The sequence below is a fragment of the Ambystoma mexicanum genome, chromosome 4p (assembly GCF_040938575.1).
Source record: "Ambystoma mexicanum isolate Mex_15411 chromosome 4p, UKY_AmexF1_1, whole genome shotgun sequence".
In the NCBI taxonomy this organism is placed as follows: domain Eukaryota; kingdom Metazoa; phylum Chordata; class Amphibia; order Caudata; family Ambystomatidae; genus Ambystoma; species Ambystoma mexicanum.
This window is the reverse complement of record NC_090927.1, coordinates 353,165,497-353,189,270: the sequence shown is the minus strand read 5'-3', so window position 1 is coordinate 353,189,270 and position 23,774 is coordinate 353,165,497. Positions and strand designations below refer to the sequence as shown.

At 48.4% G+C, this 23,774-nt stretch overlaps 1 protein-coding gene across 7 annotated transcripts in view; it reads right to left on the bottom strand.

The window, feature by feature from the left end:
• PUM2 (pumilio RNA binding family member 2) overlaps positions 1–23,774 on the bottom strand; it is a 2,101,998-nt gene that overhangs the window by 1,711,173 nt on the left and 367,051 nt on the right. For all 7 annotated transcript variants that reach the window (XM_069605904.1, XM_069605906.1, XM_069605907.1 and 4 more), the window contains one exon: positions 13,100–13,205. In XM_069605904.1, coding sequence (XP_069462005.1) covers positions 13,100–13,205 — 106 coding nt within the window. The remainder of the gene's footprint in view (positions 1–13,099; positions 13,206–23,774) is intronic.

Sequence of the window (23,774 nt, the reverse complement as noted above, 5' to 3'; positions counted from 1 at the left end):
TATAAAGACAGTTTGCGCTCCCCTGAAAAAGGAGCCAAATGGCACTTCAGTACTTTTAAATAGGAATAAAAAGCATAGGTTTGTACAAAGGGTTAGAAAACGCTTCTCTTAGATAATGCAAAGGTTCAATGTACCAGGAGGGTCAGTTCAATTCAATAGGCCAGGCCAAAGTCAATAGTCTAGTGTTCTTGGATAAGGCAGCACAGCGCTGGTACAAATGGAGAAGTCTTTGTAAATGTTTGTAGAAGTAGTTCAGATGATAAAAAAATATATGCTGGGTCATAAGATGATTAGGCCTGCGAGTTGGGAAAGTTTCACAAACTTTCACTGCAAGACTTAGGATCTCTCAACCGGATGGCACAGTACCTTAAAGTGGAGCAAAAAGATGCAGCTGAAGACGTTGGTTCCTGGCAGGTCCTGCAGGTCTCTGTTCCTGAGCCTCAGTCGTGGGGACAAGAGGGAAGATGTCGGGGGGACACCTGCCCTGCATGGGATTGTCGGCGCAGCAAACAAAATGGAGTCACTTCAGCTCACGTAGCTGTGGCTTCCAAACACAAACTGGTGTCCTTCTCCCTGGTTAACCTTAACCAGCTCCGAGAACGGTATCCAGGCGTTTGCTGAGTTGATTGGTCCCACCAACTCAAAGGAAGAAGCTGTCCTTGAAGGTGACTATTGGCGATCTGGCAATTCGGGGTTGCAGAAGGGCTTCACCGGGCAAACCAACAGTCTAGTGTTTGCAGCAGCCATCCTCTTCCAGCTCCTCTTTGGTTCTTTCGTTCCAGTGGTCGACTGCCTTCCAGTCCTGGAGGCTTGACTTTTAAACAGTTTTCTCCCATTCATTCCAGCCTAGTTGTCACTCACCCAGCAGGGTGGCTGTCCTTACCAGTCAGCCAGCCAGCCACTCACGCTAGAGTGCATTTGGGTCTCCTAGGAGACCAAGCACAGGGGGTTTTGGGCAACTCCCTCACTTCCTGCCCACCCCAGACACTCCGACGCCAAGGGCGGACTTCAGTCCTGAAGCCCACCAAAGGTTCACGAACAAAGGGACCAAACCCGATTTGGCGCGCAGAGTTAAACACCAGACGGACCTTTCCACAAAGAAACGGCGAAAAAAGATGACCAGAGTCTGTTTTTACAGAGGGGTCTTGGGTGCCACATTGAAAAGCATGGCGGCCTCGATTTTTAGCTACCGGTGTCCGCAGTCAGGAAAAATCATGGTAGTTAGTTATAAAACCACCACTGCCACCAGCCATTTCAATAGGCATGGATAGCTTTTGACAGCTACAAGAGTGTTTAGACATAGGGGATACCAAGTAAACCCTCCAGCACTCTATAGGAAGATAGTTTGTGCTGGGTCTATGAATTTAAAAAGACTAGTAAATGTAACTTTCCATTCTCTGGGGAACAGTAGTTCATCCCAGAGAAGGTATTTAAACCTTGGGAAGTCCAAAGGACACCCCTGTGCCACTGCACTAAAGGTGCTGTGTGACAACAATAAAAAGATGATCCCTATGGAGTTATCTAAAACTCCATAATCATAGAACACAAGAGTAAAACACATCAAAATACCTGAGAGGGTGGCGAAAAAAGGCTCACTCTCTCCAGGGGAAAAAAACAAGTCCTAAAAAACCAGCAAAGTTGCTGGGGGTCTCTAAAGTGAAGGGAATAAGCACATTTCTGAGAATTCTCCCGAACAATGGCAGTGGAGAGGGTCTTCAACTTACTGCTTCCCAAGACTTCACTTTATGTTCTTACAACTGCTGAGCTACCAACGGCACCACTTAGAACACCAAATCTGCAATCTCTACCTAGGATCATCATTCTGGGCTCCAGCAGAAACATCCATGGTTTTTCATTTGTCCTTGTCCCGGAGACTCAGCTGCACTCCCTTGCACCTTCATAGCTAGATTGTGACTGATTGCTCTTTCCCCCCGACCTTCCATTGGTCTTTATTGCAATGAACAATGGTCCATAAGAAACCAATGGATGCAACCTAAGCATAACTATGACCTATGCATACTCTGCCTAAACTTTGACGGCTTTGCTTTACCTAATAGAAGTGCTTTAAATGAGCTGCTAAGCGAAAGTTCAGTAGAGTGGGTACAGGGTATTCAGGCGATAGCCCCTGGCCAAGAACACCACCACAAGGATTGTGGATGTCGTCACTGGAGCAAAGACAATACAATAAGTTGCAGGGTTCAGAGCAACTTTGCTGGTGGCCTATATTGCAGCCTCTGGGCAAAGCAGTGAATGGGGACTTTATCTACCATGTAAGGAAGGCATGGTATCAAACAGTAAGAAAGACAAGTGATCACAGTTCAAGAGCGTTTATTGAACTTGAATTGGATTTGAAAAACGCCCATATAATCCTAAATATAAAGTTGGGAGCAAGCAACGACCAATAAATAACAGTCCTAGTGGTGTCTTGTTAAAATAAAAGGTCCTATACTACTAAACCTATTGCCAATCCTTACTTCTAAATACAAATGGTGCAGGAAACAATGTTATACAAAAGGAAAGGGTTCAAGAAACGATATGTCAGGATAGTTGTGCCATTCGCTTCCCTGCCCAACGTTTTCAGCAAGGGACAAGGCGGCACACTCGAGCTTAGCACATACTCCGACTTTTCTAGCACGAGGATGCAGTTAAAAAATCAGGGCCTTCTGTGCCAAAGTCTCTGCCATTCAAAGTCTCTTATTTCAGAGGGCCTGATGCGACAAAACCACGCAAAGTTTCTTTCTCCTCATGATGCTCATATGCACAACTTCTCTGGGTATTCGCTGTTAACCCCAGGTCTCCCTCCGCTGTGCTCAGACCCACTTTGCCACAAAAACTTCTATTCGTCTCCCTCCGCCGGGCTTGGACCACATTTATCTAAATTTCCAAACTTTCTTTACTATATCAAAATCGAAGACTTTCAACTGTGTGCAGTATTTTGCTTGACCCGTCGCAGGACCACTTCGATTCACAACTCTAGTTTCTCTTCTTGATACAACCCTTGAACTTTCACTTTTACCACTTCTCAGCTGGATATCCCACAGAGACCTTCATTTGAACACCCACGTGGTGCTGGACCACTGTCAAAGGTAGGGTATCTTGCTTTTCAAAATTCAAACACGCATCAGGATTTCCATTTTACTTGGGTTTTATAACACGTGTGTTAACAATGTTCATTCCAGCGATCGCCATACAATGTTGCTGCTTGCAACCTTGGCTTCAACACAGACCGGTCTGGTATCACTCTCCCCAACTCACAGACTGTTGATTTCACTGACGCTGCTTTGTTTTTGCAGCCAAGCATGGTACCCCAGCGGCTGCCGCTTCTCCCCGCCTTGATTAGTGACATGGAAGGGCCCGGAGTATCTCTTGACAAACAATACAGGATTCTTCAGCCTGGTTTCAAGGTCTTACGCTTTCAAATCTCTAGGGCTCTTGAAAGTAACGGTTTCTTGTCGGAAAGTTCAAGAGGATTTCCCTCCCTGCGATCCCCTCCGCTTTGGCCATCTTTCTTCTCTCGTTCAGATGCCGACTCTAAACTGCTGTTTCCTCGTGTGCTTTGCTTCACCTAGAGTGTGCTCTCGGGCTCCATCTTTTATCCCTGTGGGGAAGTTTAATGGAAGTCAGGTGTGAGTAATTATCAGTAATTGCCTGACCAATGCATTGGGACATGTCGGGTACACTGCTCGGGTTTTAGTCTTTTCTCCCATAGCAGGTTTTCTGTCTGAAAGGGTTTGTGTTGGAAGGGGGTGGAGGGAGTAGAGTTCCTACAACTCTAACTAAACACAATCACAAGCCTACAACACAACAATCCGCACAAAATTTCACTACACTGCAACAACAAAACAAACCACAGACTCGCACAACAGCACACAACGACTACTGACCATAAAACGCCCCAAGCCCAGCCAACGGACCCACCGGGCTGAGGCTGCCAACAGCACATCACTGCTCTCTTGCACTTTTCCAGTTTATTCCCACTAACTCACCCGCTCCTCTCTTTTTCAGAGCCGCCAGGGGACCATTCCAGTGGTGATAATGCGTGGTACAAATATCCTTTAAAATTAACATATCCCATCTGATAGGATGTGGTAAAGGTATTACAGGGAGGGGGATACAGCATCTCACCATCCAGCGATCACTCACCCAGGGGATACTCCTGCACTTGTCCACCCCCAGCAACTGGATCCAATAGAGATGGCCGTGACCTGGCCACCTGGATGACATCCTCAGGGACTAGTGGGTGAGACACCTTCTGGTTTCTCACAACTGCTTGGTTCACAGACCACCCACTTCCAGTTCTTTGTAGGAGAGCCTAGGTTACAGACAAAAGGTAAGCCATGCACTTTTCAGCAAGTGCTAATCAATGAATCTTGAGTCCTGTAGGTGAGCAACCCTAGTCAAGGGAGCACCAGTGTTTCCCTCTGGTTCTGTGGGGTGGTGTCTGGAGTGTGCAGAGCTCAGTAGTAGTTCCACATCAGATTATAGATTAAGGCATCATGCAAGCGCAGAGCCCTAGTCTTCCTGGCTAAGTGGCTCTTCCTCCTGCTTCAGGACAAGACCCAGCAACTGACAAAAGGTATGACGCATATGTAACCATTTACAACTATTTAGTATTCTTCTACAGTTCTTGGGGCGTTAGAGCACACTGCACCATTCAAACCCCTGGTGGCCACCCAATCCGAGATGGGCACCATATTAATTTCTTTAGGTCAGCCAATCTGAGTGTGGATTGATCAGTCATTAGATTCATTATTCTTAATATTTAAGTTTTTCAAACACCGATTCAACATCACATGTAAATATGCAGTGCAACTTTTATCATGGGAGTCAGAGGTAGCTCTGGGAATGTGCGACAATCTAACCAGGTACCATTCTGTTTTGAGCTCCAGGTGATTTCGATCCAGCAATGTCTGGAGGTCTATCAAAATATTTGACCATATTTGTCTAGGGAATATAAAGATTGTATTGAAAATGCAGTACAGATGGTTTAAATTTGGTACTTGTTAACAAAAAGATTCTCTAATATTCAACCCCATTCTATACACTTTTCAATAAGCAGATGCATTGTTTTTTAATCATGGATTCATTTTAGAGTTGCACTGGTTGAGGCCTCATGACTTACATTAATATGGGTATCTTGCAATGAACAAGTTACTTACACCTGGTAACATTCTTTCTACTGGATGCTCCTCTCGAGTATTCCTCATCTTTGATATTCATATCTCGCCAGCTTTGCTGCTTCAGAAACCTTTTCTCGGTACAGGGCGCTGTGCACAATGTCGTGGCGTCGATGTCCCTGAAGGGCTGCCGTCGAGGGTCGACGTCATCAGAAGTATAAATAGCTCATGCAGCGCCCGTTGGCTTCAGTTCTGTTTTTTCGTTCCATCAATCGAGGAACCAACTAGGCGTGCCCCCAGACTGCAAGCTCTCAAGAAACGCAGACTAATTCACGTAAATTGTACGGTGGGGTAGACTGGGAGGGGTGATGAGGAATACGTGGGAGAAACATCCAGTCGAAAGAATGTTACCAAGGGTATGTAACTTGTTAATCAAATGGATTGTGTCCTCCCACGTATTCATCTTCGATAGACTGCCAAAGCAGTGACAATTTGGAAGAGAGTACTATTTAAATTAATCGTGAATGGAATGGAGGACTGCCTTAGCAAAAATACCTCCTTGAGTGGAAGAGGAGTCTAAACAAGAATGCCTAACGAATGTATGAATGGACGACCAAGTCGCGGCTGAGAAGATGTAAATTATAGGAACACACCTTTGAAGAGCCGCTAAAGTTGCCATGCCCCTCGTGGAATGAGCTTGAAGCCCTTCCAGCGGGTCCCTCCCCTCAAGTCTATAGCATTCACCAATAGCAATCCACAGGGATATGGTTTGTTTAGTTACTGGCAGGCCCAATTTAGGGCCGGTATACGGTATATCCCACCAAAAGTTGAACAACATGGCAAAATGTTGCCATTCTTGCAATATAAAAGCTTAGAGCCCTTTTTGGGTCCAGACTATGCAGCCTCTCCACCTCCTTGCCCAAATGAGGAAGAAGGTAGAAAGTTGCTAGTGTTATCTTCTGCGACAAATGGAAGTCAGACTACTTTCGGCAGGAATGATGGTTTTACTCTGAGAACTACCCTATCCTTATAAAACGTAGTATGAGGAGGCTTACATTAAAGAGCCTGCAGCACACTTAACCCGAGGGCTGATTTTAATGCCACAAGAAGTGCAGTTTTCAGAGTTAAGAGCCTTAACGGGCAGGAATGTAAAGGCTCGAAAGGGATACAAGTTAGACATTTTAACACAAGGTTTAAATCCCAAGCAGGGACATGAAATGAGACTTGAGGGTACATATTAGCGAGTCCCTTCAGAAATTGAACAATTAAAAGGTATTTTGAAATAGGAGACTTCAGAGGAGCGCTTAAAAATGGAAGGCACTGCCAGGTATCCTTTTATGTTCTAATCTGGAGCCCTAGATTAGCCAAATGCAACAGGAAAGAAAGCACCATAGGAGTGCCACATTGAAAAGGGTCCACATTCTGCTCCTTGCACCAGTTAGTGAATTTATTCCAAGGACACCAGTACAAGGATTTGGTTGCTGGCCTTCTGGCCGAAAGCAAAATCTCCATTACGGCATCCGGGAGGTCCCAAACCTTGTATCTCAGCCTCTTAGAAACCTTACATGAAGGCCGAGTGTCTTGACCTCTGACTGGAGAAGCCAACCTTCCTCTTGCGAGAGAAGATCCTCTTTGTGGAAGATGTATTAGAGGGCAGATGGACATTTCCAGAAGGTCCGGGTACCACGTCTTCCTGGCCCAATCCGGAGAAATTAGTGTTATGGAGAATTCTCAAAAATGTGCTAAATTCCCTCTACCTTAGAGACCCCCAGCAACTTTGCTGGATTTTGAGGACTTGACTTTTTTACCTGGAGAGTGTGTGACCCTTTTTCCCACACTCATCATTTTTATGTGATTTTATACACTGTTTCTTTTGGTTTTGGAGTCTAACAAACTCCATAGGCATCATCTTTTACAATTGTGTCACAAAGCACCTTTAGTGCAGTGCCACAGGGAAGTCTTCCGGATTTTCTGGATTTACTGTTTAGCATTGTACTTGCTAGGCCCAGCACACCCTTTCCTACAATAGACTGCTGGAGGGGTTACTTCGTATCCCCTGTGTCTAAATGCTCACGTAACATCTTATACGTTACCCTTTCCTCTCAGAATGGCTGGTGGCAGTGGTTTTGCAATGGACTACCATTATTTTCCCTGACCGCGAACTGTTCGCAGATCCGGTAACGTTAAATCGCGGGAGCCATGTTTTTCAAAATGGCGCTGAGCCTCCTTTGTTAAAATGGTCCCCGGTCTTTTAACGCCATTTCTTTGTGGAAAGGTCTGTCGAGTTTCTCTGCGCGCCAAACCAAGTTTGGTCTCTTTGTTCATTCGCCTTTGGCAGGCTTCAGGAGTGAAACCCGCCTCTGGCTCCAGAGTGTCTGTGGTAGGCAGGAAGTGAGGGAGGTGCCCGAAACTCCCTGTGCTTCGTCTCCTAGGAGACCCAAATACACTTAGTGACAATTGGCTGGATGGCTGACTGTCCGGCAAGGACAGCCACCCTGCTGGGTGAGTGGCAGGTAGGCTGGTATGAATGGGAGAGAACTAAATAAAAGGCGAGTCTTTTGGTTTGGAAGGCAGAGTCGACCACTGGATGAAGGAACCAAAGATGAGCTTGAAGAGGACGGCTGCTACAATTTCTGGACCGTTGGTTTGCCCGGTGAGGCCCTGCTGCAGGTCCGAATCACCAAGTTCGCATCGACCGAGAAGCCCTGCAAGGACGACTTCTCCCTTTGAGTTGGTGGGAGCAATCAACTCCCAAGCAAGCCACCTGGACACCCATCTCGGAGCTGGTTGAATTTCCTCAGTTTCTGCAGGAAACCGTAAAGCCAGGCAAAGGGACACCAGATTGTGTGCATTGCTTGTAAACTGGCCTAAAGCTTTTGGAAGATCCACCAGACTCCCACGAAGCAGGACTGACCGAGCCTGATCCCCCCCCCCCCCCCCCACCTCAGTGGAGTGTGGGACCTCCAATGTGAAGAAAGTCCACCTTGACAGCCAGGAACCGTGCTTATTGCCATTTGCTGTATCACAAGGAGCTGAAACGCGAAACAGCCACTGAAAGTAAAGATTGCCGGTTTCCAGCTTTGACGGTGCCAATACAGTGCAGGAGTCCCCCGACGTCCTCCCTTTTGTCCCCATGACGGAGGCCCAGGAACAGTGAGACCTGCAGAACTGTACAGAAACAGAAGTCTTCGGCTGCATCTTTTTCTTCTTTACTAAGGTACTGTAAAACTAGCCTAAGAGAACTTACCCCTCACTGTGGAAGTGCTACTTCTGCAACTCACAAGTCTAATCAGCTTGTGGACCTACATTATATTTCTTTTCCTCAAAGACTCGTAAGAACTTGAGCAAAGACTTTTCCATTTACTTACCTGAAGTGCTGCATTCTATACAAAGACTTTGGCTTAGCCTATTGAATTGAATGACTCTTCTAAGTGCTATCTGAAAGTATTTGCCCCGCTTATGAATATTTGTAAATTGTGCTCTTATAACCTTTGGCTTTTACTTACTTTCTAAAGAGTGTACGGAATGCCAACATTAAGGTATTTATGTCCCCAGCACCCTTGTTACTGAAGTCAATAGTGGATGTAGGTTGCGTCTGTGGGCCATCCCAAAAGGGCCTTGTCCGATTCAGAAACTCAGTGTATAGTATTGAAGTATATTTGTGTGTTACTACACTATTGCTCCCTTCTGAAGAAGGCTTTATAACTCACTGATAAATTAATAACTGTTTATGCAAGAAACCTTGAGTGTAAGAGTTTATTTGAATACCTTTAACTGTGAATCTTTGTGTAACTCCACTACAGCTCACATTTCCCCTCTTGAGATAAGCCTGGCTGCTCAACACGCTACCAAAACTGTGTAGTACAAGCTTATACCAAAAGTTGGGTTGCCTGTACCTGTAGTCATAGTGGTTTGTAATGTTCGCAGAGGGTACAGCATACAAACTTTGCCCAACAATTAGGATCATGGTTTTCTGGAACTTTCTCAACCTCCTGATCACGTGATGAATGACAGGGACTGGAGGAAACACGTACAGTAGTGGAAATTCCCAGTCCACCACGAACACGTCTCCTAGAGTTCCTCTTGGGGGAAATTCCCCTGAGCAATACAGCTTGTACTTCCGGTTGGTACCCGTCGCAAATGGATCCACTTGAGGGGTTCAAAGGGTGAAGATCTCCTGAAGGACTACCTGAGCTAGTTCCCACTCGTGGGAGACCATGCCCGCTCAGAGCGTCCGCTGGCGTATTCTGCTCTCTGGCTATGTGAACTGCTAACAGAGATCCTTTCTTGTATTGCCCAGAACCAGAGCTGCACTGCCTCTCTGCACAGTGGTAGTGACCCTACACCTCCTCTAGTTGAGGTAGTACATGGCCACTGTGTTGTCCGTCATCAGGAAATTGTTTCCCCCGTACAGAGGGCAGAAAGGCCTTCAGCGCTAGTCTGATTGCCCTCAGCTCCAACAGGTTGATGTGTGGTTTGGACTCCGATGGAGACCAATGACCGTTGATTGTCAGTTCCTTGGTGTGGGCTCCCCACCCCGCGAGTGAGGCGTCAGTCACTACCGTCATCTCCGGCCATGGTTGCCAAAAAGATTCTCCCTCGAGAAGATTGTCCTTGCAAGCCCACCAAAGAAGGTCTTGAGCAACTCAGCTCGGAACTTGCAGTTGATCTGAAATATTCCCTGAAAATTGGCACCCCTGAGTCCCGAGAGCCCATTGAAGGGATCTCATTCTCAATCGGGCCTCTGGCACCAGGAAAATGCAGAATGCCATGAGACCAAGCAACCTCAGAAAATCGAAAGCCGAAGATACTGGGTGTTCTGGAATTTTGCTACCATCTGCTGAATGTGTTGAGCTCTCACCTTGTGAGGCGAGGCTTTCCCAGAGGAAGTATCCAAGACCGCTCCGATGAATTGGAGTCTTTGGAATGGTATCATATGGGACTTCTTGTAACTGAGGGAGAAGCCCAGTCTGTGTAGGGAGTGGCAGGTGATACTGAGATGTTCCTGGGCTTGCTTGGGTGAACAAGCCCTGATCACCCAATCGTCCAGGTACGGAAGGACGTGAATCCTCCCCTATCCTGAGACTCAATGCCACTACCGCCATCAGCTTAGTGAAAACCTTTGGGCGGAGGTCAGCCCGAATGGCAGAACCTGAAATTGTTGAGAACCACCAACCACAAACCTCAGGTTCTTGTGCTTGAGATGGATTGGCACATGAAAGTAAGCATCCTGAAGGTGCAATAATACCAACCAGTCTTGGAGTTGGAGAGCCTGGAGGATCTGAGAAAAAGTAACCATCTTGAACTTGTCCTTCCTGTGGAACTTGTTCAAGTTTCTTAAGTCCAAGATGGGTCGCAATCCTCCGTCCTTCTTGGAAATGAGAAATAATGGGGGAATACCAACCCTTGTTCCTCAACACTACAGGAACATATTCTATTGCACCTTTCTCTAGCAGGGTTAGAATTTCCAGCACAAGGAGCGGATCTGGAATTTCGACAGTTGGCTCCCGGTGGATGATCTTGAGGCCTTTTTTGAAAAGGAAGGCAGTAACCTTGGGCTACTATTTCCAGTGCCCAAGCATCTGAAGTAATGCCCCGCCATTCGTTCAGATGCTGAGAGATTCTGCCTTCCATCAGGGTCTTGTGGGTCAAGGCCTCAGCATGGTTTAGAGGCGGCTGCAGCAGCGGCTGAGGGTAAAGATGCCACTGCTGGGGCCGATTTAACACCCCTTCCTCATCCACCACGAATCTTCTTTGCCCCCTTTGTCCAGCCTGTCCTCTTTCTCTACCAACTGAGAAATAGAAACGAAAAGAACGACCACTCTAGGAGAGTGAGCCTGAATAGGGTTGTTGAATGGAAGCCCAAAAGGGACTTCGCCATCGCCTCGGAGGCCTGCAGCTTCTCCAAACTCTCATCCGCCTTGCTGCCGAACAACCTCCAGCTGTCGAAGGGCATGTGGAGCAGTCTGGTCTGCACGTCCAGTGCAAACCCATACTTTCTCAACCACGCAAACCTGCGCAGTGTGGTGCTTGCAGCCATGGATCTGCTGATGCTGTCAGCAGTATCCAGTCCTGGTTGGAAACACTCTCCGATCGCCTCCTTCCCATCCTTAACTATATTCAGGAAGCCATCTCTCTCCTTGTCTTCCGGACTGTGATCAGCCACCATGGCAACAGTCCCACAGGGTATAAGAAAATCTAGCCAAGGTACAGGTAATGTTAGTAGACTTCAAGGCCATGCTGCTTGATGTGAAGACCTTGCGATCCCATGCATCAACCTTCTTGTCTCTATCCGGGGGAATAGAGAGATAGGCAGATTGTTTGGTTGAAGTAGCAGCCTAAACTACTAAACTCTCAGGTATAGGATATTTGATGAGGTAGTCTGGATCACTACTAGAAGGTCTATACTTCTTAGAGAAGTTCCCGTTCACAGCAGGCCCAGATTCTGGAGCTTCCTAATTGGCCACAACCTTCCTCTGATGGGCCATATGGAAGGGCAATATTGGGTCCTTCTGAGGACCCTGGTCCAGGATGTCTGTCATGTTATCCTGCTCATATGCTGGTGAAGCCCTACTCCACCCCATATACTCAGGGACCCTGTTCATAAGATTTCTGTAACCTGAATCGGCATGCTCTGAGGGGTCAGGCCTTCCAAACTCCAGATCTGGCGAAGTGTCCACTCCACTAGCGGACTGGAGGGAGTCACAAAGGTCCTTCATCCTCGACTCTGGGTCAATGAGCTCTTCAGGTACATCTCGAGTGCCAAACTGCACCCCAAATGGAGAGGTCCTCTCATCAGAAGCAATTTCTTCCTCATAAATGGAGGACATGGACTTGAAAGAATCTGTTTTTTGGTACAGGCCTAAAGGTTTTCCGGAACTGGTATGGGCTTCGATGAGATCAAAGATTCCGTCAACAGTGTCGAGGACGGCTTCGAAAAAGGGGTCGATTTGCTATGAATCGCCCTCTTTTGGCATTGAAGCGGTCGGCGCCGATGGGGTCCACAATTGTTGAAGGGCTCGATGATTTAAGCTTTTGAGACAGTATCAGAGATGGACTATGCTCGAGTCGATACCTTTGATGCCTTTTCGTCAGGTCGATTATCTCGAACAGCCGGTTTAGTACTCTGCTTTGACGAAGTAGCCTTTGACCTGCCAGTCGTTCGAAGGAGCGACCCGGGCATGGCTCTTGCGTGATTCTTTTGAGGGGGTTGAGGCTGCATTCTCAGAAAACTGCATCATTTCCACCCCAAAGGCATACAATTTTCGCAGGGAATCCGACCTAGTCAGGCACTTGATTACCTCAGTAGAGGAATCCGATGTAGAGGGAGACCTATGGCATCTCTTTGAGGAAGAAGCCGAAGACTGACTCGATCGACTCCTCGACCGGGACCTCTTCAACTGTTTGCACCGAATGGAGTCTCTAGACTCCCCGGACTTTGAGGAAGAAGCCTCCTTCCCCACGGCCAGTTTACCTCTGTGTTCCCAGATAGCTTTTTCTGTCATGGACTGACAGGATCCGCAGTCATCGGTACGGTGTCCAGAGCCCAGACACCACAGGCAGACATGGTGAGGATCGGTTATTGACCTCTTCAACCCACAGTCCTAACATTTCTTAAATCCCGACTTGGGGTCGAAGATGAAGATATTTTTCAACAGGAAAACGAAGCACGCTGTTAGTACTCGAAGCGAAAGCTTTCGGAAAATTGGAACTGAAGCCAACGGGTACTGCACAAGCTATTTATACTACTGATGACGTCGACGGTGGCCCTCGAGGGACATCGGCACCATGACATTGTGCGCAGCGCCCTCTGCAGAGAACATTTTTTTCCAAAGCAGCAAAGCTGCCGAGATACGAATATCAAAGATGAGGAATAAGTGGGTGGACACAATCCATTTGAAAGTTTATTTTCTGCATAGCCGCTTTGTACTGGCATGAAGCCCATGACTAAACATTAGGAATCAAATTAATAGTACACTTACGGGATGCTCCCCAGGCGTTTTCCCTCCATTCTTCTCCAAGATACATCCCTTTCTGCCCATCTTTTGAGGAGTCTTCAGGTTCCCAAAACTTTTTGGCAGGCAAAAGCTTTAAAGAAAACAAGCGCAGAACGAGAATAAAAGCAATTTTAATTAAAACAAACATTTTGTTATTCAATTTCAATCTGCTTTCCAGATATCTGAATGAGTTCAATATCAACTAACAGATCCATCGAAGAAAATAGTTGCGTACAATATTTAACCAGCATTAACTTTTATAGATATATACTCTGCCTCATGTGTTGGTTCAGGGTATAGTTCACAGTAAAATCGTTCTTTAGCCTCAAGTGATAGTGATCAAATCAAAATATGAAAACAGGAGACACTCTGAACCATCAATATTCTCTCTGTAATAAGATCAGATTCATTAAAAAGGTAATTTAGGAGACCGCCAGGGGCGCAGACAGCATGTACGTTTAATGTGATGTCTCCCTTGTCCCTGAGGGAAACAGCTCAGAAAATGTGATAAATCGTCCCGAATGGCTGTATATTTGGGACTACGGACATCAGAACACATCAGGTGAACCCAACGAGGTTTGGACTGCAGCCTGGTGGCTGAGAAATTGCTGATTGACCGGAGTGGCCAGAGTCTGGCGGTGAGCCTGCATTTGCCATCTTGCCGCTGCCACATTTACACCAGGGCCCCCGGGTGCGCAGACGTTGATAATGGAGGGGAAGGCGACATGGAAGTGGAGAACGGGGGGGGCGGGACCAGGAGCAGCGTCACAGTGAAGTGACAGCCTTCTGAGACTTGGGAGCCCCACCAGAGGGGAAGCCCCGCGGGGTGTCCCTGTATCATTGGAAGGCCCCAGAGAGGTGGATAACGCCATAGGCAACAGCTGGAGGCTGCGACAACCCACAAGCACAGGGGGCTTGCCCAGGAAGGCCCTAAAGGCAAGCATAGCGGTCCGCACTGAGAGGCATGGCGGTGATAACCAGCAAGCACACCAAGTGGCTGGTAGTCTGCAGCCCCATGCCATGCGGCTCCAGCATCGAGGCTGGGAATACTAGTCCATTAAAAGGGGCCAGCAGAGAGGACCTTAGGTTGAAAGAAAGGGGCAATTTGAAGTGCGGCAGCCAGGACCCCCTGTCTGTGGTGCCAGGTGGAGACTATCCAACATTAGTTGATCTGCCGTCCCGGCAAACAAGGTGAGAAGGTGGTGACTCATGGGAACCCATACCAGCGAGGACCCAGTGTTTGCAGTGACCCTTGTTTGGTCATGGCTCTGCCTGAGTGGGGAGGTCTTAAGCCGGGCTGAGGTACACGATTGCTCTTTGTTGTGGAATTGTCAAAGTGGCAAGAGCCCCGCCCAGGTGGGGACATTCATCCAGCAACACGCCTGGAGCATGGTGGGCCAACTGGGGCCCCAGGGGATTTGACATCCCTCCTTTCCACTGATACTCTTGGACCCTGCCACCCACCCAGTATCACGCCAGATTTCGTCCCCGAGGGCCATCACGGGGACGCTCTATGGCACCAGGGGACAAAACCCAGATAATCACAATAACGGCACATGCTAAACGCCAGCTGTTAGGGGAGTTTTCCCAAAGTGCACTTTGTAGGTAGACTTTACAAAACTACCCAGTGGTTTGTAGATTCCCAAATTCTTATCATCAGTCTGTATTAATGATGGAACCTTTGTAGAGTGGTAAAGCAGTCAGTCTTATCATAAGAGGAATATGTGAGGTGTAGGTAAGTACACTGAACCTAGTTGGTAACACAAATGTATATTAAAATATAGATTATATATAGACACAAAATAATTTTAACTACTTAGCACATAAAACGAAAACATTTTAGAACTTTACAAAGGCCACTGCTTAGCTTGTAGTTGCTTTCAGTTACACAATTGTTACAGCATTTGACACGAATGACAGTTTTACCATATCGGAAATAACACGCATACACAGTAATACAGTGATTGTATTTAGTTAGCAAAACCACATAAGGTAATGACTTTTAGGGAGGAAGACAGTCGGTTAGAGTAATACTAGCAGAGTCTAAGGTTATAGAGGCAGTTTCTTCACACAGCAAGGCTGAAGTCCAAAACACAACCCTAACTAAAAGGTAATTCAGAGAGGTCTCAAAGTCTTGACAAGCAGCAGAACAAAAAAAACTCCTGTGGACATTTTTTGTCTCTAAAATGCATGATGATACAACCAACGTCGAAGACCCTGTTAAAGGACTCGCTAAAGGGACACGAGCAATAGCTTGGGTTGGAGGTAAGATGGGGTTGCCCAGGGCACCTCTATGTGCATGCTAACACTCTGAAGCAACTTTTCGGATTAAGTTAAGCAATACCATGTTCCCCACAGTACATTTGGTTTGAAAAATGTTCGTTGCTGGATTCTCCTCAATGTGGAAGCGCTGGACCCGACCTCTGCATTCCTTGGTCTGGTGACAAAAGGCAGGACAATGGACAGGATCCCTCTGCAGCAGTCTCAAGAGAGGACCTCTGGCACGGATTACAGCAACTTCTCTGGTCACGCTGCAGTTGTGGTGCCTTTTCTGCAGCACCAACAAAGAACGTGATTCACCTGGTCAATCTTCTTCGGCTCCTGAAGTCCTGAACTCTGCTGAGGGGACATGGACGGGTCGGATTGTGCCTTTAGAGATTTACCTGGAGCTCAGCAAATACTTGGGACGGTTTCCGCATTTCCACGACGATGCACTTCAATTGGTTCGGAGGTCTCCTGGTATTGGGGTTCCACAGCTCTGGAAAGTCGCAGGACCTCGGCTCAGATTACAATTGGTCATGGGACTGGTTGTTCCCACCAGTCAATGGGAAGGAGTTGTCCTCTTCGGAGTTCCTCTGTCACACAGAAAATGGGGTCAAGACAGCAGTCGTCACTTCACTGTGTTGCAAAGGGTCTGCAGGCATCTCTGGTAGTCTTCTTCAGTCAGTTCAGCTTCCAGCTATCGAATTCTCTTTCACTTCAGGAACCTCATCTTTCATTCAGTTTCAGCACACACTCCTCTGCAATCTCTCCCAGCAATTTACAGAAAGGGGCGGGTGGCTGTCCATTCAGGACAGCCCCCCTGCCCCCCCAGTGGTAGCTGGTTCCATTCAGGCACTACGGCAGACAAAGAGCAGGTGAGTGATAAACTCCTCCACACTTTCCGCCAGGACATGGACGGACACACACACCCCCCAAGCTAGAAATGGCGAAAAAAAGAAAGGAGCCAGCCAGTTAGTTAGTACTTAGGTGACCCTATTGTGCACAACCAGAGCTATGAACATTGCCTGCGGTAGAAAATCACCATAACTAGAATGTTGTCTATAGGACCAAAAAGTCACAGACGCAGAGAATGGGAACGCTAAGTACCCCCTTTGGCACTCCACATAAGGTGGGGTTTCCCAATCTCTCAGAATATAAAGTTTCAGTAAAGTATCTGTCTATCCTTAAGAACTGTAGCTACTGAAGGATAAAGAAAATAATTTCAAAGTAGACCCCAAAGGGTTTCCAGCAACACTGCCCATAAGGAGCTGTGTGCTGCAATTGTAAAATTCAGATGCCTTAAAGAGATATTGGGGGGGGGTATACTCTATAGGACAGGTAAAACAGAATAGAGTTCCAAAAGACAGAGCCCATAAGAATGAATGAGTGGACAAAGGCTCCACTTATTCAGGATTAAAGAAAAAGGTCCCGAAGTACAGCAAAAAGTGCTAGGGGTCTCACTAGGAGAGGGGATGAAGCATAAACATGATAAATCTCCCCAACACCAGTACTGCGGAGTGGCTGCATAGTTTTCACAGATCCCCAGAAGACCCCTTCTGTTGTCACTGCTGGCAAAGGCATGTTTCATGCTTGGTACTTTTTCTGTGTTCCCCTGGACTGTGGCACCCCGTCCCTCCTCCCCCACCACACCCCGCCATCACATGAGTGCTGACTGTTGTTCAATTACTTGCCTCATCTCTCTAGGACTCTCACCCTCTGCCTCCTAGGCAATCTCATTGCCCTATCTCTGTTGCCACATGTCCCCTTGCACTTCCTGACCTACCCTCTAGATTGACTTTGCATTTCCTGAGCCCCCTCCACACTGCCATCACTTCTGCACTGCTTTGGTATAACACCTGTGTCTCAATACTCAAATGTAGGTGTGCAATCACCCTGCATTGATTGTGTCGGATTAAACATAAAAAAAGAAAAAAAAACGAATTTAGGTGTGCCTTCATGCTCCATTATTACATTCTGCTAGTTAGATATCCAATCTACTTCTTTGCGTTTGTATTGTCTCTGCTTCTTGCTCCCTTGTACCCCCCTTTTTAGCTCCCACTGCTTTCCCCGTTCCTACTGTGTTACTTGTAAGCATGCACCCTCCCGTCAACTCCCTCCCACGTGCCCCAGTTGATGAGCCTGGTTAAGTGCACCACACCTTGTCCACTTCACAATGGTGCACTATCTCCCATATTTTCCCTAACTGCTTCTCTATCTCCTATCCCTCACCGCTCACTACCTTTAGCAGGAAGAAACTTAAGGACACACTTGGCTCCAATCCAGTCCTTCCACTCGCCGACACCTACGTCTGTGCATCCGCCAGAGTGTCTCTCGCAGACATCCTTTGTTGCTCCCTCCCACGACCTTTAAATACATATGGTTGCTCTGCTCTCCCCCTACTTTTCCTCACACATCAAGGGTGGCACCCGCAGGGAGGTCCTTCTTGTCTTCTCCTCGACCTCCAAGGTCATCATAAATGTCTATTGCAATGGTACTGTCTTGGCACAAGGGCCTCAACCCAACCTCATTTTTGTTAAGGCGAGGGAGGAGCTTATCAACTTTCCACCTTCCTCCTCACTGGCTCCCTTGCCATCTACCACTGTCCCGGCTCAGTTACCTGTACTGCCTTCGGCCGCTCTGCCTTCTCTTGCCTCCATCTCTCAGGCACCTACACCGCTTACAGTGGGGACCTCTGTCCCTTGTAACCTCCCATCCCTCAGTAAGTCTTTCAGAAATGGCAATCTGCTCCACGTTGCCACGCTTAACTCTCGCTCGGCAGTCAAGCACTCTTCAGACATCTGCCACCTCTAGGAACACTTGGACCTTTATGTTCAAGCTCTCACTGAGACCTGGTTTAAGGACATCTTTAATAAGAGTTTTGACACAATCCTCTCTCAAGGCTACAAGATTCTTTCTGAACCCAGGCCCAACAGACCAGGGAGGTTGCCCTAATCTTTCCAGAGTGGATCCGTGTTTCCACCATCCCCATTCAGGCCTATTGCTCCTTCAAATGCCTGGTCTGCAGGCTCTCTCTCCCTCTACTGTCTGCTCTCTTACTCTGGCCACCAGGCCAGTCCACCCTCTTCCTCTCGGAATGGGCAGACCTGGCATCTTCTCTCCTTTACTTCTCCTCCCAACTTCTCCTGTTGGGGGAGCACAACATCAATCTCGACTGACTCTTCAGGAACTTTCCGCAACCTATGAAACTCGCTCTCTCTCCCCATTCTACCTTCGGGTCCGACTCACAATGCCGGACACACCTTGGATGCTCCCATCTCCACAGATATTCCTCTCTCCACTCCACTCTCGAGGACTGATCACTCCTTTCCTCTGTAGCTTTCCTCTCCTTTAGCACCGGCACACCGTGCACTGCCTACAACCTTCAAGGTCATCCGACCCATCAAACAAGTGTCAGTGGCTGCCTTTCCCTCCACTCACTCTCCTCCTCCTACTCTTGTATCTGACTCCCACCCTGATACAGCCCTCTCTAAGTTTCACCTTTCCATCTCCAATACCCTCGACATCCTTGCCCCCTTCATGAGGGTCCTACTGAAACCTGCCAAAAAGTGCAACTCTTCGTACGACTGACCTGGCTAACCTTAAAAATAAGTGCAGGGCAGCAGAACGGAAATTGGGATCTTCAGGCGCAAGCTGGCCTGCCGTCTTCTGCACAGGCAATATAGACACTGGATCCAGTCCAAGAAAATACCATATTCAAGCTCACATCTCTGTGGCATCCAACAACATGGCCACACTTTTCAAAGTCTAAGGAACTGGCCAATCCTACTGCAGCCTCTTCCTCTACCGCACCCACCCAGGCCCTTTGCTCGGCCCTGGCTGCACACTTCACCACCAAAACACAGGACATCCTGTCTTCCCTCTCCTCCGCACCCACTCGTGCACAATCATCTCCTGGAACCCCTTTGGCCGGCCTCAACCCCCCCCCTTCTCTCCTCCCTCTCCCCTGTCACACCAGAGGAGGTCTCTAGACAAGTCTGGTCAATGAAAGCTTCTTCCTAACAGTTGGCCCCGTGCCCATACAAAACCATCAAGTACAACATTGACTCGCTAGCTCCAACCTCGGCAGACTTCGCCATTGGAGTCTTCCCCCACCTCTCTCAAGCATTCTCTTGTGCACCCTCTGCTCAAAAACCCTCTGTCGACCCTACTATTCCAGCTAACTATCGCCTGATCTCCATCACTCCTTTCCTGGGCAAACTCCTGGAGAAGTTGGCTATCTCAGCTTACCCTCCACACTGAATCTGTTGGTGGTCTCCATGACCATCAGATTGGCTTTAGAGCATCTAGAGGCACGGAAACTGCTCTTCTGTACACCCGTGAAGACCTGCTCTCAAACCTTGACTCCAACTCTGCTTCTGTCCTCATTCTTCTTTACATCTCCTCTGCTTTCTATACGGTAAACCACAACATCCTGATCTGCCTCTGAGACACCCTGGGCACCACTGATCAAGCACTGGCATGGTTGGCATCCTTTCTGACCATCCTTCCCAGGTAGAACTAGGTTCCTCTCGCTCGATTACTCCCTCAACTTGCAGTGTCCCCCAGGGATCTAGTCTATCACCCTGGTTTTTCAAGATCTAACATAGCCCCCTTGGCTCACATGATCTCTGCCTTCACCTCCACCTTTGTGTTATGCGGACGACACACACAGCTTTCAGGCTAACCGTGGCCTCCTCCTCCTCCGCCGCCTCCTCCTCCTCCTCACTCATCCCGGGCTGTGTGTCTGCAATTCAGTCCTGGTGTGCTGCAAATGATCTCTGACTTAATGCCAGTAAGACAGATCATCCTCATAGGTACCCGTGCTCCAGTTTTCCCACTTTCACGCTGGCTGACCACCCTTGGTCCTGCACCCTCACCCACTAGTGAGGCAAAAAAATCTGGGGGTCAGCTTCGACTCGACTCTCCTTCTCTTCTTACATCTGTGACATGTCCAAAAAGTCCCACTATCAGTTGTATCTCCTCAGAGGTATTGTACCTTTTCTCATCTTCCCCCAGAGGCTCACTGTATCCAGAGCCCTGGTTCTCTCCAGACTGGACTACTGCAATAGTAGCTCTCTCAATCTTGCCACCTCTATTCTTCGACCTCTTCAACTTATTCAGAACAGAACCGCGAGACTTAACCCTGGCATCACGCCAAGGAACTGCATTTCTGGCGCTGAAATCCCTCCACTGGCTCCCGGTGGCTGAAAGGATCAAATTAAAGTCCCGCTGCATTATCCACAAGGCTTTCTGGGGCTGGAGCCCCTACCATCTACAACGCTCTCTTCTAAATTCTCTACTCCACAGCCCTGTTCAGAGTCGCTTTTCCAAACAGATATGGTGGTAGATCGGCTAGCGGCAGCCATTTTGAGGAAAGCCGGAGGAAAAGAGGTGCGGCTGCCATTTTGAGGAAAACAGGAGGAACAGACCAAATTCTATTTGAGGTCACATCCCTGCATATTTTCCAGGACCACTCAGCGTAACCCTCAGTAAGAAACGCAATGGTTGCCCCCCCCCCCCACCCAGCGGCCACGGGAGAAAAATATCCAATACCAGTGGGGGTTCTCGTATGCTTTCTATTTTGAGTTTCGAGCGGAGGAGTACAGGGTCATATCGGAGGAGGCGGAGGGAGCCCTGAAGCATGTTAAGTCGGAGGATCGCACTTTGGAGGTAGGTGATACCATGACAACAACCGACTCGCAGCCGGAGATCTCACTGGCACACCGAAGAAGAGGCCGAGCCATGGGCTTGAGGAAAATGAACACACCTTGACTGCTATTCTGCTGGTGGACTCGAATTTGGGGGTTCCTGTAAGCATCAAATGATTTGATATAGAGTTGTTACAAGATGCCAGTTACTGTTGAAGGGTTGCTTGTTGTGTTGTATGCGGCCAGGTGGCCTGTTGTGGTGGATGCTCCGGGGTGAGGGTTCTCCCTTCGGTGGCCAAATTTTGGGGGGGGTATCTGGATCCTAGAAGGCTTTATCGCCCTCTTTAGCAGGGGAATGGGATGGGAACGCTGTTAGGGGTATTGGGTAGACGTTGGGAATGGGGGTAAACGTGACCTTTTCAGTGATGGAGGGTGGAAAGAGAAAACAAGTGAAGATGGGAAAATCCGAGTGTCCCTTCCCTCCCGATGGGGCCCCCAACCGGAAGAAGCACCCCCGACAGAATAACCATCGACCGTATGAGGTTGCACCAATCCCCACTGCTCCCAGCATAAGCACACACCGCAAACGGTACCCAGCCACCCGACCCTACAACCCTGCGGTGGTACGAACGTTATCCAATCAAAGCAACAAATGAGCTGGAGATGATTATATGGACCGAATCGGTTGACGTTCACGCACGCTATGCTGCAGGTCATTAGAGACGCCATGATGACATAGCCACGTTAGACAGGAAGCACACGTGCAACCTGCACACCCGGGACACAAGATTGGCCAGTGGGAGCAGACTTCAGAAATCATCCCACCCACAGTTGGCGAGTGTCCCGAGGAGGGCAGACGAGCCAAGTGGGAGGGGAGCCAGCAGCCGAGCAGCGCCGGCAGACTTGCACATAAAAGTAAGTGTTGTCCACACAACTTATTGTGGGGGTGAGGGGAGGATGTGTAATTAGGGTGGAGGGTGGTGTAACATTGTCATAACCTTCAGTCCAGAGGCGGTGGTTGGCACGTGTACGATTGTAGGGAACAGTGTGGAGGTAGTCACTTCTTGTGCTGGTGAGCGCTTTGTGGGCGGGGCAGCAGGTCCCCATGTGACCGAAGGATTGTTGCACTAAGTCTGGACAGTGAACACATGTGTAGGGGCGTGGTTTTCCTATGAATCGATGTAGTTCTGTAAATAGATGTGGTCTTCCTATTAATTGAGCGTTTTAGCTCGGTGAATAGATGTTGGATGCCCATACGAGTTAGCTGTAGCTATAGAAGGTAGTTGACGGTTTAAGTTTCTATGGTAGGATACCTATCACAAGTCAGGCGATGCGACGGGTGCAGTTCAATTACAAGAAGAGTTGATTGATGACGTATACTCCACTCCGGGGGAGGTGGGAAGACAGCTGTGGGGATTGTCGATTTTTACATGCAGAATTAAAACAGCGGGAGCGTTGTGTGTAATATGTGCACAAATTTTTTGTTTGTGAAGATTAGCTTGGTGACGTCACCCATAGGTCATTGCATAGGACACTTATCAGCGAGCGCAGGGCTCGCAACTCAGCGCTGAAACTACAGGACAGGTAAACAGGCAGCCGTGTGCAGACAGCACCAGCACATAATCAAAGGGGCGCACCAGCACATGATCTAAGGGGCGCGCCGGGCAGCGGCAGCCCTAGTGAAGGCAGGGCGGTACAAGAGTACGACGTGCAAAGTTTATGGCCGCAGGGTGGGCTGCAGGTATCAAAAGGGCGTGCCTGTGAAGCAGTACCAGAGGACGCCGCACCAGCTGTGCGGCCGCAAGGGGCCAAACACACCGAAGGGGTGTGCCAGGTGGTGGCAGCGCAGTGGAGGTGGTATACGCTGCACAAGGTTTACGGCCGCAGGGGGCCGTTGTTACGCTCACCTGGTCTGCACGGGGGCGTCTCATGGAGCTGAGCAATGAACGTCTGCACGCGTCTTTCTCCGTCTCACTACTTCTTTCACGCGTGGGCGTTTGCCTAGAATGTTGAATGGAGATGTTAACCTACTGTGTTGGACAGGTAAGACTCCCAACTCCCTTAACCTCCTCGTGCTCCCCTCTGTGCTTCCGCCTCACCTTATGTGTTCTAACGGTGGACTCTTCGTCTTGCGTCTGAATGCAGGGGCGCGTTAATGATCATAGGCTTTTCTCTGGATCTAGTTGCGTCACTGATCCTGCGGCCTGTAGAACAGCTATGACTCTGTAGGTAAGTCTTTGTACCAATCGATTCTTGGTATCAGTTTTGCTCAAGTGTTCTTTTGTTGCCAAAGTTTTCACTATTGTGCTTACTCCTTTGCAGGTGTGGTTTTGGAGGTGCCAGATGAAGAATCAGACTCCTCACTACGACGCTGTGCAGTATTCCTGCAGTTGAGTGTTAGCTCGAGAGCGTGGCGTCGAAATGTATTTAGAAATGTTTTTTTTCCTTGAGTGACTAACCTGTTTCTTTTTCTGCAGGTGCGGTGACACTCCGGAGCGGCGATCAAGTGAACCCCTTTGATGGACTGCTGGAAGACTGTAGCCTCTGGGTGAGTATTAGCTCTCCCTTCTTGTGTTTCTTTCTGCAGATGCGGTGGTTCCCGAGAACGGCAGAAGAGAAGGCCTTTTCGGATGGACAGCTTCTCAGGTAAGGATACAACTGCTGTTCTTCTGCTTGTTCTCTCTTTCCTTTCCTCCAACAGGTGCTGATGGTCCGTGGTTCCTGAAGCGTGGCTGAAGACCGGGTAAACT